General features: G+C 41.5%; 1 protein-coding gene across 11 annotated transcripts in view; it reads left to right on the plus strand.

The window, feature by feature from the left end:
- CNOT1 (CCR4-NOT transcription complex subunit 1) overlaps positions 1–13,252 on the plus strand; it is a 58,220-nt gene that overhangs the window by 37,948 nt on the left and 7,020 nt on the right. For 7 of the 11 annotated variants that reach the window (XM_033157339.1, XM_033157338.1, XM_033157347.1 and 4 more), the window contains 16 exons: positions 114–224; positions 1,088–1,165; positions 1,456–1,633; positions 2,113–2,243; positions 2,373–2,669; positions 4,318–4,458; positions 4,540–4,644; positions 4,748–4,867; positions 5,369–5,560; positions 6,159–6,301; positions 7,016–7,124; positions 7,215–7,384; positions 8,560–8,812; positions 10,180–10,428; positions 11,059–11,222; positions 12,380–12,497. In XM_033157339.1, the coding sequence (XP_033013230.1) occupies positions 114–224; positions 1,088–1,165; positions 1,456–1,633; positions 2,113–2,243; positions 2,373–2,669; positions 4,318–4,458; positions 4,540–4,644; positions 4,748–4,867; positions 5,369–5,560; positions 6,159–6,301; positions 7,016–7,124; positions 7,215–7,384; positions 8,560–8,812; positions 10,180–10,428; positions 11,059–11,222; positions 12,380–12,497 (2,559 nt within the window). The remainder of the gene's footprint in view (positions 1–113; positions 225–1,087; positions 1,166–1,455; positions 1,634–2,112; positions 2,244–2,372; positions 2,670–4,317; positions 4,459–4,539; positions 4,645–4,747; positions 4,868–5,368; positions 5,561–6,158; positions 6,302–7,015; positions 7,125–7,214; positions 7,385–8,559; positions 8,813–10,179; positions 10,429–11,058; positions 11,223–12,379; positions 12,498–13,252) is intronic. The other 4 variants (XM_033157343.1, XM_033157345.1, XM_033157344.1 and 1 more) reach the window with 1 other exon arrangement.

Below are 13,252 nucleotides of genomic sequence, written 5' to 3' on the forward strand. Positions count from 1 at the left end.
CCCTTTTATAATTAGGGGGAAAGCTATGTAGAAAATTTACAAAAGAAAGAAATCTGATTTGTGGGTGTGACTCTGCCTATTGCTGGGTTTAATTTATACTCCTTTTATTTTAGGACTTGGATGTGAAATCCTTACTGCTGGAGGCTTATGTTAAGGGACAACAAGAACTTCTGTATGTCGTGCCATTTGTTGCCAAAGTTTTGGAATCCAGTGTGAGAAGTGTGGTAAGTATGATGTACAGTGTCCTGTGACAAACAAGTAGACAGGATTAGTCCAAGACCCCTGGCAGCCTAAGCCAAAGCACAGGATGGTGCCACCCATTGAAACGAGGGAAAACAACTGGACTTTCAGATGAATCTTAGTTTAGTACTGGGGACAGGGCTTTTTGTTTTTGCTACTCCTTGACTGGCAAACATGGGCAGGGAAGTAGGTGGACAGAGGTGATGACACTTGCAGAATCTTGTATATATTTTGTGTCGTATGTGTTAGTTCAAAGCAGAGGTGGGACCCTGTGGTTAGTGTTGGTGATAGCTGGCAGCCATCGGCATCTGGAGGCCACTGGGTTCTCCTCCTTGGCTTAAAGTTTACAGCCTTGTGTTTCCTTTGTTTTGCTAAAAGATTAGGCATGCTTTAATGGTAAAGGTAAAGGTACCCCTGACCGTTAGGTCCAGTCGCAGACGACTCTGGGGTTGTGGCGCTCATCTCGCTCTGTAGGCTGAGGGAGCCACCGTTTGTCCACAAACAGCTTCCGGGTCATGTGGCCAGCATGACTAAGCTGCTTCTGGCGAACCAGAGCAGCGCACGGAAACGCCGTTTACCTTCCTGCCGGAGTGGTACCTATTTATCTACTTGCACTTTGATGTGATTTCAAACAGCTAGGTGGGCAGGAGCTGTGACCGAATAATGGGAGCTCACCCCGTTGCGGGGATTCGAACCGCCGACCTTCCGATCAGCAAGCCCTAAGCTCTATGGTTTAGACCACAATGCCACCCGCATCCCTTAGGCATGCTTTAACACCATTTAAATTATGTTCTAGCCCTCTTTTTGAAACAGGACTGCTAACTTTATCATTCCACTCTTTTTGTAGGTTTTCCGGCCTCCAAATCCTTGGACCATGGCTATTATGAATGTACTTGCAGAGCTGCACCAGGAACATGACTTAAAAGTAAGTTTCAGTTAACTGCTTTGAGCTCCTCAGCATTGCTTTGTTTTTGAACAACTTGTTACAATGCATCTGTTTGAAGATTTGAGCTTAGCTAGTGAGCTGTAGCCAGTTTAATGAGAATACCGGTAGACTTTCTCCAGAAAATTACATGTGTTCCAATGGTTTTCACCTCATTAAAAATATTTGCCTTGAAGCCTGTAGCTCTTCAGAACTTGCCTTAAGATTTATATAGTAGGTATACATAACCAATAATTACATTATTAAACTTGAAATCATTAAATATTGTACAGCTGAATCTGAAGTTTGAAATTGAAGTGCTCTGCAAGAACCTTGCCCTTGACATCAGTGAACTGAAACCTGGGAACCTCCTAAAAGACAAAGATCGATTGAAAAGTTTGGATGAACAGCTGTCTGCTCCAAAGAAAGATGTAAAACAACCAGAAGAGCTGCCACCAATTACGACCACTGGTAAGTGTCAAGGATGATTCATACAGTCGTCCTTGTATTACACAAATATAGCCTGCATCTCACAGGGCAATTAGTAAGGAATCTTCTTTCTATTATCTGTTCTCTCTTACTCTTAATATTATTAACACTACAACTTTTTTTTAGCAAGCCTGGAGACAGGAAATTCAGTTTAGTTCTGGGTAGAGTAACCTTTCACAAGATACACTCCCACCTCCTGGTAATAGGAATACTACAGTAAATCAGGTACTCATTCTACCTGAGCAGTTCACCTAATTCCAGATTGCTTTTCAAGTGACATCTCTGATATCAAAGATAATAGTGTTTGTCAGACTTGTCAGCATGACTTTACAACTGAGCAAACACTGTCATATTAGTTGCCAAAATTCTTTGGTTTCCTATAAAATGAAGTTTGTGGTATTGAATCTATGTTAGGACATACTCTGAAAACTTTTCTCCTTTTTGCTGTTGTATTTTCTTAGCTGCTTCTACAACACCAGCTACCAGCACCACTTGCACAGCTACTGTTCCCCCACAACCACAGTACAGTTACCATGACATCAACGTTTACTCCCTGGGAGGGCTAGCTCCACACATTACGCTCAATCCAACGGTAAGCTTTTAGTTAGACCTGGTCACTTTGAGAAGACTTCCACCTTCAGGTTGGAAGGGACAATTTTATGCTTTCTTTCAATGGTGTATAAAAAGTTGACATTGACTCTTGGTTGTTTTGCCTTCTCAGATTCCGTTGTTCCAGGCCCATCCACAGTTGAAGCAGTGTGTGCGCCAAGCCATAGAGCGTGCAGTCCAAGAACTTGTACATCCTGTGGTGGATCGGTCCATTAAAATTGCCATGACTACGTGTGAGCAGATAGTGAGGAAGGATTTTGCACTAGATTCAGAAGAGTCGCGCATGCGTGTAGCGGCACATCACATGATGAGGAATTTGACTGCTGGTATGGCTATGATCACCTGTAGGGAGCCTTTGTTGATGAGCATAGCTACCAACCTGAAGAACAGCTTTGCCACTGCATTGCGGGTATGTTTGCAGTTTATAAGAGACATTTTTTTTGGAAGCAGAATAAGTTAAACCCATGTTTTGTGGCATTGCATTCTAGCAAGATTTGGCAGTACTCTGTTTTTCTGCAGGTAGGAGTTAGTTTCATGATGTATCTTAATGCCCTGCTCAGCTTCAGTAGTATTAGAAAGGTGATGAGAATGTGGACCAAACTAGATTTGAAGTGAGATGTGTCTGCATTTAACTTACATGTTTTTAAAAATGCAAATAGGATTAAAAGAGAATGTTTTTGTCTGCAGTCCTGGTAATTATTGCCTCCCCTCAGCAGCTGTTGTTTGCATCCTGAGCTATGAATTGTGCGTTGAAGATTTCTGAAGACCACGTCTCATCTGTTACCATTTTCCATTGTTTGAAATTAATAACCCATTTTTAAATCCAGTCTCAAGTTGTCTTCTTCATTGTTCTTTACCTTTGCTTTTTTAAAAAAATATTTATTTCTTTTTTCACCAATTACCTTTGCTTTTTCAGTGACATGCTGTGGAGAACTTCTGTATTTTTTCCATGGGGGCGGGGGAATCCATTGTTCTATAAAATAAAAGTGGATAGGAATATTGCCCGTGGATATGGTTTTTGCAGCTGGCTTATTATTAAACTAACCATCGTTAGTGTTAAACCACAATTCCAGGTTCAGATGAAACGGGAACCTGTGGTCAACTTAAAAAAGGAAGTGAAAACTTTTGCACTTCTTTTCAGCCATGCAAGAGGAGGGGAGGAGTGATGGGACAAGGACATGGCTAGCAGGCTCCTTCACATTTTGTTAAACTGTAGTTTAGACTTGTGGCCAACAAGTAGACTTTAGCATTTGCTTTAGTTCATCTGTGAAACAATTTTGCTTGACTTTCTGAATACTTGCTATGTGGCCCATTGCGAATAAAGGCTATGGAAGCAAGTGAAGTTTACACAACAAACACACACAGCCTTGCAGCTGTAACTACGCTTGTTCTTCATGGAGTGAATCTTCTTGTGTTCACATTTCTTGGCATTATAACAGGCATGAGAATGCCTGTTTTGATACTGAGGCTGAATAAAACCTTGCAGCACTAAGGAATGGTATGAGTAATGGCTTTACAAGAGTCTTGCCATTAGCAGATAAGAATTCTGTTGATTTGTCAGACAGCATTAATCAAGATAATTTTTCCTGCTTTGTAGTAGAAACGAGAAGAAATAAGGGCAGCCTGTTACTGAAGGATCTTTTACTAAAGATCTTTAGCTGTGGTTTAGTAAAGCCATTAGTTCCAGTACATTGGTTTTTGCATTTGTGTATACTAATGAGGGAAAATATCTCATTACATGTACTGCATTTAGAGGGCGCCTATGATAAATTGAGAGTTCAGTCCTTTGCCTGGAACTTATTTCAGAAAAAAACACATAGGGTACATAGAATTGCACTAGAAGTATGTAATGTGGGGCACATGCTAATTATTTGGCAGATTTTTTCCCCTTTTGTTTATATGTAGATTTTGAATGAAGCATGTAATTTGTTCGATGGTTTACTTTATGCTAACTCCATACAAAGCGATGCCATATTTATGAACATCTGTAATTGACATTAGGAGTATTTGCTCATTGTGGACATTGTCTTTTTTTAATGGCTTGCTTTTTAAAATAGGCAGCCTCACCACAGCAGAGGGAGATGATGGAGCAGGCAGCAGCACAGTTAGCCCAAGATAACTGTGAGTTGGCATGCTGTTTCATTCAGAAGACAGCTGTAGAAAAAGCAGGCCCTGAAATGGACAAGAGGCTGGCCACTGTAAGTATGTTGCAGAGTTTCAGTTAAAAGTTAAATCATGTGATTACCAAGTCATTCATTTCTTCTTCTTCTTTTTTTCAGGAATTTGAGCTCAGAAAACATGCCAGGCAAGAGGGTCGTAGGTACTGTGATCCTGTAGTATTGACTTATCAGGCTGAACGGATGCCAGAACAGATCAGGTTGAAGGTGAGAAATTAGGAGAATTAAAATTATGATCAATGCCACAACATCATTTGGGAGGCCTTGTTGGAATCTTCTACTTAACCAAATTTTCCTGCTTTCTTTTAAGGTTGGTGGAGTGGACCCAAAGCAGCTAGCTGTTTATGAAGAATTTGCACGCAATGTTCCTGGTTTCTTACCAACCAATGACTCCACCCAACCCACAGGAATCCTAGCTCAGCCTATGAAGGTAGAAATCCAGTTGAGATGGTTGAAGTGATTCTGATGTTAAAGTAAACTACACTGTGACCATTTATTTTACAAGTTATTGGAGGTTTCCAGAGAATAGTGAGGTCCCTTATTGTTTGTGCTTCTCTTCAAAGCTATACAGTCTAATAGTATTATTTGAAATTCAGAATGAAATCCAGTACAATGAAATTTAGATTATGAACTCTGTGGGAGCTAGTTACGTAAACCAGTTCACTGGTTCCCCCCCCCCTTTTATTCCATGATGATTTATCACACACTTAATACTTTGTTTCATTATAAACTGTTCACAATAATATCTGCAGATGATTTGCTGTTTTAGCTAAATGTTAAGTGTAAAAAGTACCAGCCAATATTGCTGGTGAAAGCTGTAATGGAATGAAAAAGTTATTGAGAAATCTGTCATGATATTCTTATTCATCAGAATTCTTATTCATCAGCATTCATTTGACTAATAAAGTGTTCTTGATTTCTTTTAAATCAGCAAGCCTGGGCAACAGATGATGTAGCACAGATCTATGATAAATGTATGGCAGAACTGGAGCAGCACCTTCAGTCCATTCCTCACACCCTGGCTATGAATCCACAGACTCAAGCCCTACGAAGCCTCTTGGAGGCTGTTGTTGTGGCTCGTAATTCTCGTGATGCTATTGCAGCCCTTGGACTGCTACAGAAGGTTTGTGTATGAACTTGCTTCATTATATATCTGTGACTCCTGGGCCATGGAGAGAGGCTCACTTTATCCGAAGCATTCTACTCTTGAAACATGCACACAGTTACAACATTAAACTACTTGATCTGAGCACAGGATCAGAACAGTCAGGATTGAATACAGATTATTCTGGGAAAATACATACTGTTTAAGAAAAGCTGCCTTCCAAGTAGTGAGGAAGGATCCTTCTATAGTGGATACAGCGGTTCCTCCTGCAATCTGCGGGGTTTTTTTTGCTGTGTGTTATGGGCTGTTGTGTAGGAGGGTTTAAAACAGTTGCTTGGGAATATCTGTCATTAGAAGCCCTTTTACCGCCCAATTGCCACATTCCCTTGTGGGCTGCTCTTCCAGAGCTTGAGTGCTGGTGGTGAGCATTATTGGAGGCAAAAGTACAAGAAGTGACTGTGATGATGATGGTGATGATGATGATGATGATGATAGGCTGCATTCATACTATGCAAAAGCCACAGAATGCATTGTCTCCCGAGTGCAAAACAGTTCTATTCCTCTCCAAATGAGTCAGTAAGATGTTGCTTTTAAGTGTTTGATACTCTTCCTACAGGCAGTTGAAGGTTTGTTAGATGCCACCAGTGGTGCAGATGCTGACCTCCTCCTCCGGTACCGGGAATGTCACTTGCTTGTTTTAAAAGCACTGCAGGATGGCCGTGCTTATGGGTCTCCATGGTGTAACAAGCAGATTACAAGGTCAGTGATGAAAGAATAAAGCTTTGAAGGCTGTAGAAGCTCTATTTAAATACGATTATTTAAATGTATTCTGATTTTGGCCAACATAAGGATTTCACCTAGTAAGTTACTGCCCTGTATCCCATTAAGTTACATAATGAGTTGCATAATGAGTGCCATATGGATTCAGTAGTCCAGGGTTTGGGGCTTTCTCCTGAAATAGGATATTGGTGTGAGAATTAAGTTGGGTGATAAAAGAGGCAAACTAAATGAGGCACTATTCATGCAACTTAAGCAAAACTGACCCCTGGTCTGTATTGAGAGTCTGGTGTGGTGGTTAATTTCATCTAGTTTGGATCTAAAACTTGCAGTAGGAATGTGTTTGGATTCCTAAAATAGTTATTCTATGACTTTGTGGTTTTACATTGTTATAAGCTGCTCCTGGGATGCGGGTGGCGCTGTGGTCTAAACCACAGAGCCTAGGGCTTGCTGTTCATGGAATTGCTGGTGGGTGGCCAGTCTTTTGTGAATGGGGCCGCTGGACTTTAATCTGCTCCTTCATCTTTAGTTACAAAGTCTGTTGGCTTTCTTAACATGGGGCAGTTACAGTCAGCTGGTGTATCTGAAACGAATGTGTGGAATAATTGGATAGGAAGCTACCTCTCTTGTGTGTTTTGGAACTTGAGACTGAGGAGAAAACAAAAGTTCACACAAGAAAACATCTATTTTTCCCAGGTGCCTGATAGAATGTCGAGATGAATATAAATACAATGTAGAAGCAGTGGAGCTACTGATCCGTAACCACCTAGTTAACATGCAGCAGTATGACCTCCACTTGGCTCAGGTGAGATACTGCCGCTAAGTTAGTTATTAAATCTCTGCTTATGCTTTAGAAGGAAAACTGTTCACATTCTTGCCTTCTTTTTCTTGACAGTCAATGGAGAATGGCTTGAACTACATGGCAGTGGCATTTGCAATGCAGCTGGTGAAAATCCTCTTGGTGGATGAAAGAAGTGTTGCTCACATAACAGAAGCAGATCTGTTTCACACCATTGAAACTTTGATGAGAATTAATGCTCACTCCAGAGGGAATGCACCAGAAGGGTAATGCTAAGAGCGTTGAGCGCCAGTGCAAGAATGTTTCCTGCTAGTGCAAGTTTGGCAATAATAATAATGATAATGATAGTAATAATGAAGTGAGGCTCTGCCATTCCTGTCCTCTACTCCTTTTATGTTGTGGGATCACACTGTAATATCTACTGTGCTTCAGAGTGCCACCCCCCACCTAGTCCTGAATCTCCATTTTTAACGAACTATGTAGAGTGTAATCTACAAAATACAAACCTGCTTTAACCATTGTTTACTTTTCTACTTAATCCAGGCACAACTTTGATTTATTATGGGCCATTGCACATTTACTTCCAATTTAGAATCATACTACATATTTGGAAGTACCATGTGATAAGTCTTGAGACTAGTCAGGAGATTTGAATTCTCTTCCACATCAGAAACCTGGTGAATCACGTATTGAGGAACATTCAGACATGGATTCTCCCACCTACTTTCTGAAATTGCCACCTGATAGTTTAGAATATGTAATTCAAACCTTAAGATTGCTGCAGGCAAGACTGGCGTGCCTTTTTAGGCCTGCAGTATTAGGCATTGTTTTGTGGAAGTAAGCCCCAGTGTGACACCTTCAAATCTTCATTCTGGAAGGTAGTGATGATTACACTGAGGGTGTAATAGTAAGTGACAGATCAAAGGTTTTGAAAAGCAATATACCCACCATCTCTGAAGCACTTGTAGTCCACTCTCCTAGATGTCTTGGGCTGAAGGACAGAGGCCATTCTTTTCTGTTCTTGCCCAACTACAGCAGATCCATTCCCTAATGCCAGGCACTAGACTAGGTCACCCCACTTTTTATCTCCAAATTTATCTGGCAGTAACAGGGCACAGTTCATTCAGGTTCTTGTTGTGTTTCTTTGTAATGGAGCCATTGTGGGTTAGTGGATGGCATGTTCAACTTAAATCTAGGCGACTTTGGTTTCAAAGGTCTGCTGAACCAAGATGCTAACTGGGCTCCCAACTCTTGCCCCCAAACCACGTCATAGTTTTGGTTGCAATAATATAATAACATCTTGTATGCTATCTCTGTGGGACAAGGATGTGATGCAAATGTTTGAAATACAACACTGTTGATTGTGGGGTATTTTTTTTTTAATTATGCATATAGCAGAAGTAATCTAAACCCAAGCATGTTCGTTCTGGATCTCTCATAGGTTGCCCCAGCTGATGGAAGTGGTACGGTCCAACTATGAAGCCATGATTGACCGTGCTCATGGAGGGCCAAATTTCATGATGCATTCTGGGATCTCTCAGGCCTCTGAGTATGATGATCCCCCTGGCCTGAGGGAGAAGGCAGAATACCTCCTGAGGGAGTGGGTGAATCTCTACCACTCTGCAGCAGCTGGGCGTGACAGCACTAAAGCATTCTCTGCATTTGTTGGACAGGTAGAGCTTGGGGAAAGAAAGGTGCTTTTTATTCAACATAAGTAGGTTATGATGCCCTTGGATCAAGTAGAGTACTATGTAATACTGATTTCCCCTTTTTAAAAATTCCACTTCGCATGATGGCAGTACATGCAACAAGTCATATCAGTGTACTGAAACGTGTTAGTAAATAGTTGTTTGTGCTAGCTAGTATCATGATACTGGGGGCTCTACACTGCATTCTAGAGATTATTGCTTATGAAAAGCGTTTTGAATGCTTTCATAATGAGAATTTCATCCTGAATAACCATTGCTTTAAAAATTGTGATATCAGATCTTGCAAGTCACTGAAATATCTAATGACAGTCTACTTATGAAACTGACAGGAGTAGTAATCCATTCTCATGTGCCTACATTCCTAAGAGGGGTGGTCTTTCTTAACCCTCCTACACTATGTAGCTTCCCTGCCTAGAATTTCACTTCACTGCTTTTGCTGAGCACTTTTCTCCTACCCTCATGTGGAAGGGACCATTCACTTCTGCATCCTATTCTAGCAGTGTGTCCCTGGAGGAGAAGCATGACTAGTTGGGCCTCTCAGCACTGCAGAATTGATGTGTGGTATTCTGCATAAAGTACAGCTTCCATAGTTCCAGTCTACTCTGGAATGGTATTGCTCCTTCATATTCCAGTGTTCTGGAATATACTCTAGAAACCTTGAGAGAAAGAGATTGTCTATTGCACTTAATTCCTGTTTTCAATGTCACCCAGAGGGTATTCTACCTGCCATTGTTTCCTGTCGGCCAAGCTTTGCTCTGAGGCTTCTGCCTCACTGCACAGATGGGGAGCTGCTCCTCATGTTTTTGCTGCATGTGTGCTTGGGTTATTGCATACAGGTTGTCGGTTCTTTTATTTTAAGGCATTCAGAGTTTATTTCCACTCTGCCAGTCCAGTCTAGGAAGATCAAGATGATGGCCCTGTCTGCTGCTCCAGGTGGAGGTGCTATTCCACTGGTTGGGAATGCCCTCCAAGGAGAAGCAGAACAGGAATTCACAGTAAGAAATGTCCCTTTCTGCATATAGCACGCAGCATCAGTAACTCCTGCATACAGAGGCAACATGGGTGTCGTGTTTACTTCCTTGCCAGCATAGTTTCCTTTTCCACCTGGTTCCTGGATGTAGACGTTACCAGTGTGGTGTGGGACCTGATTACATGGAAGTGATCTTATGCTGCTAAGGTTGGTAATGTAGAAATTGACCCTAAGAAGCATCACCAGCCTTTTCTCTGTGCCAAACTGCAGTGTTACATTCTAGCCCACTTGCTTTTCAGCATGTCTAGATAGAACATTACTGGCTTGATTTTAGAAAAAGAGAAGTTCTTTAGGTCTGAGTCTACCTTTTCCCCCATTACAGATGCATCAGCAAGGAATCCTGAAAACTGATGATTTGATCACACGATTCTTTCGTCTTTGCACTGAAATGTGTGTTGAGATCAGCTATCGTGCTCAAGCTGAGCAGCAGCACAACCCCGCTGCCAACCCCACCATGATCCGTGCCAAGTGTTACCACAACCTGGATGCCTTTGTGCGCCTCATTGCACTGCTGGTGAAGCACTCTGGGGAGGCCACCAACACAGTCACCAAGATCAACTTGCTCAACAAGGTTGGGAGCATCCTTCCCCGCCCCCAGTACCCATGTATCTTGAGTTTAGCTGGTTGTGAGAGTGGGTAGTATACTTCAGAATTGTGATGACTGAGGCTGGTGGGAGTTGTAGTCCATGGGGCCAGGTTTCCTTATTAAATGAATGGGAACTGGTGCAGCATGTTTTTTTAATGAATACAGACTAGGAATTCCATGTTTTAAAATAGCGATCCATCTATTGATGGTGTTCACCAGGCGATTGCCTCCTCTGTAAAAGGGATCCTTAGCTACATTGTAAAGAATAAACAAAATTTAAAAAAATTCCTTCCAGTAGCACCTTAGAGACCAACTAAGTTTGTTCTTGGTATGAGCTTTCGTGTGCATGCACAATTCAGTGTACTATGCAGGATGTACTTGGAGCACTTAGGAAAGCATTACATAAATCTGAATAAGGGTTTGAGATGTGCATATCTCTTGGTCACTTGTGTGTGAAAGGGCAGAAAACATAATTGTAAAGTTGCAGTCAAGACCGCCAATTTGTTGTATTGTCTTCAAAAATACTGAGTATGTGCATGAATTCCAGTTGGCATTGCAGTAATTATAAGCATACATAAAAGTTGTATTCCAAGCACATTGCCTTTTTACCTCTAGGTTCTTGGGATAGTTGTGGGAGTCCTTTTGCAGGATCATGATGTTCGTCAAAGTGAATTCCAGCAGCTTCCCTACCACCGCATTTTCATCATGTTGCTGTTAGAATTAAATGCTCCCGAACATGTCCTGGAAACAATAAACTTTCAGACGCTCACAGCCTTCTGGTAGGTATCACTTAATTGGACTAGAGGACACTTTGGGTCTTTTCAAACTCTAGAGTTCTATGATTTGCCTTGAGTCTACACCAGTTCACTTAAGTTAACACTAATTTTGTGTAATTTTAAATACATTTATATACTTGGAGTCTATTTTGGTTACTGGAATAATTGCACATTAAGAAAATTTGTGGGCATATGTGGGATTCTTTCCCTACGCGGACTGTTCTCTAGTGTATGGAACCGATGCTTCTCAGCCTCTTGGTGTGAGGGAAGGGTTTTCATAATGCTCTGTCTTAATCTCTGTGCAGTCCCACATTTGGGATCTGCAACTGTGGAGCTGGGATTTAGAACATTCTAGAGCTTTAGCCAGACTCAAATCCTGGTCAGGTTGGGACATTGATCCTGTGTTCCACTCAGGAGATGGTGTTATTCTAGTTGTAAAGACTGCCCTCTGGGCACCTATGGGAATTTATGGCAACTAAGGCGCTCCTTTAGTGGATCTGTTTATTAAAACTATTATTCCTATATGATGCATTATTGTCTTAGATCTTAATTATGCATCTTTTACTACATTTGAATGGTTTGGGGACACCATCATTCCTTGGAGAAATATTTGATGCACTTTTAAAATAAATGGCAATATTGTACAGCTTTATAAAATCCACAGATTTTTGGCATTAAATGCAGTGGAAGTAATAAGCTGTAGTTCAATGGCTTTGGAGTTGTTGGGCCCTTATGAGCAGGAGACAGAGGGGCTTTACAGAAGAGCATCACGACTACCCACAGGCCACTGGGTATTCTGCCTTCAAGGCAAATGCAACCCTGGGGGTGGGCAGGGAGATTTAAATCTCCTAGTATAGTGCCATAGAACAAATCACATCCTCCCCAATCATCAGCTTGAACATTTGATGTGCAGGAAGGGGCTGATAACTTGCCCTTTTCATCTGATCTGCATGAGTCAGCTGGAGGTTCACAAACACTCACTGCTGCTGGCATTTGGCCCTGTAGGGTTGGCCAAGGGTGAATGCTGGCCCTTGGCCCTTAAAAAGTTTAACCACCTCTGCCTGATTTAGACTTTGAGGATGGTCTCAGTCCAATGCAGATTCTTGGCGGTGCTTTAAACAAATCTGACACAAAGCTTGTGTTGTATGTTTTTATTTCAGTAACACATTTCACATCCTGAGACCTACAAAAGCTCCAGGTTTTGTTTATGCTTGGCTAGAATTGATCTCCCATCGGATATTTATTGCAAGAATGCTGGCACATACACCACAGCAGAAGGTGTGGCTGCAGTTTATCTTCTGTAATTTACGAAGCTTCCAAAGGGAATAAGGATGCATCTTGGTTTGCAGGTTTTGTTTAACTAGAATGACTTTATGCCATTTAAATTTCTGATGTCTGCTTTTAAGGTCTTTACCATATTCCCACGATGTAGCTGCTAAGAGTTGATTACCTGAGGAGGTACAGAAACCTCAGGAGGATGGATTAAAAATGGGATTGTAATCCTCATCCCTTAAAAAACCCAGCCTGGTAAAATTCAGTCTGAATACAAGAATGTTAAACCTTCACTTTTAACCCTTGAAAACTGAATCATTCTTCAGTCAAATACACTGGCTGCATTTGCATGGAACACTAGATTCAGGAGTGTGCTTTAAAGCAAACGGTAGTTAATTAAACAGGCCAACTTTATAACCTGTTGCTTGAAGTTGATTTGTTTTGAAACTTAGCAGTATTTTAAACCTAGATTCCAAGTGAAAACTAAACCCTGCCAGGCCTCTCAACTGCGTGGGAGAAGGAAGGAAGTAGGAGAAATATGGTTATATGCTACAATTGTTATGAGCTTGATAGTGTGGTTGCAGTGGTGGTGAGTGAGGCTCGACATATCATGGCATGTCCTGGGATCCAGTGCTTGTCTCAGTAGGATGTGATCCACTATTATTGCTAGGAAGGCCTTCCTTCCACTAGTTCTACCTGTGTGACCTTGACTAAAGTGCATATTTTATGTACTTTCATGAGAGTTGTGGAATTATCTCAGT

The sequence above is a fragment of the Lacerta agilis genome, chromosome 8, assembly GCF_009819535.1.
Source record: "Lacerta agilis isolate rLacAgi1 chromosome 8, rLacAgi1.pri, whole genome shotgun sequence".
Taxonomy (NCBI): Eukaryota; Metazoa; Chordata; class Lepidosauria; order Squamata; family Lacertidae; genus Lacerta; species Lacerta agilis.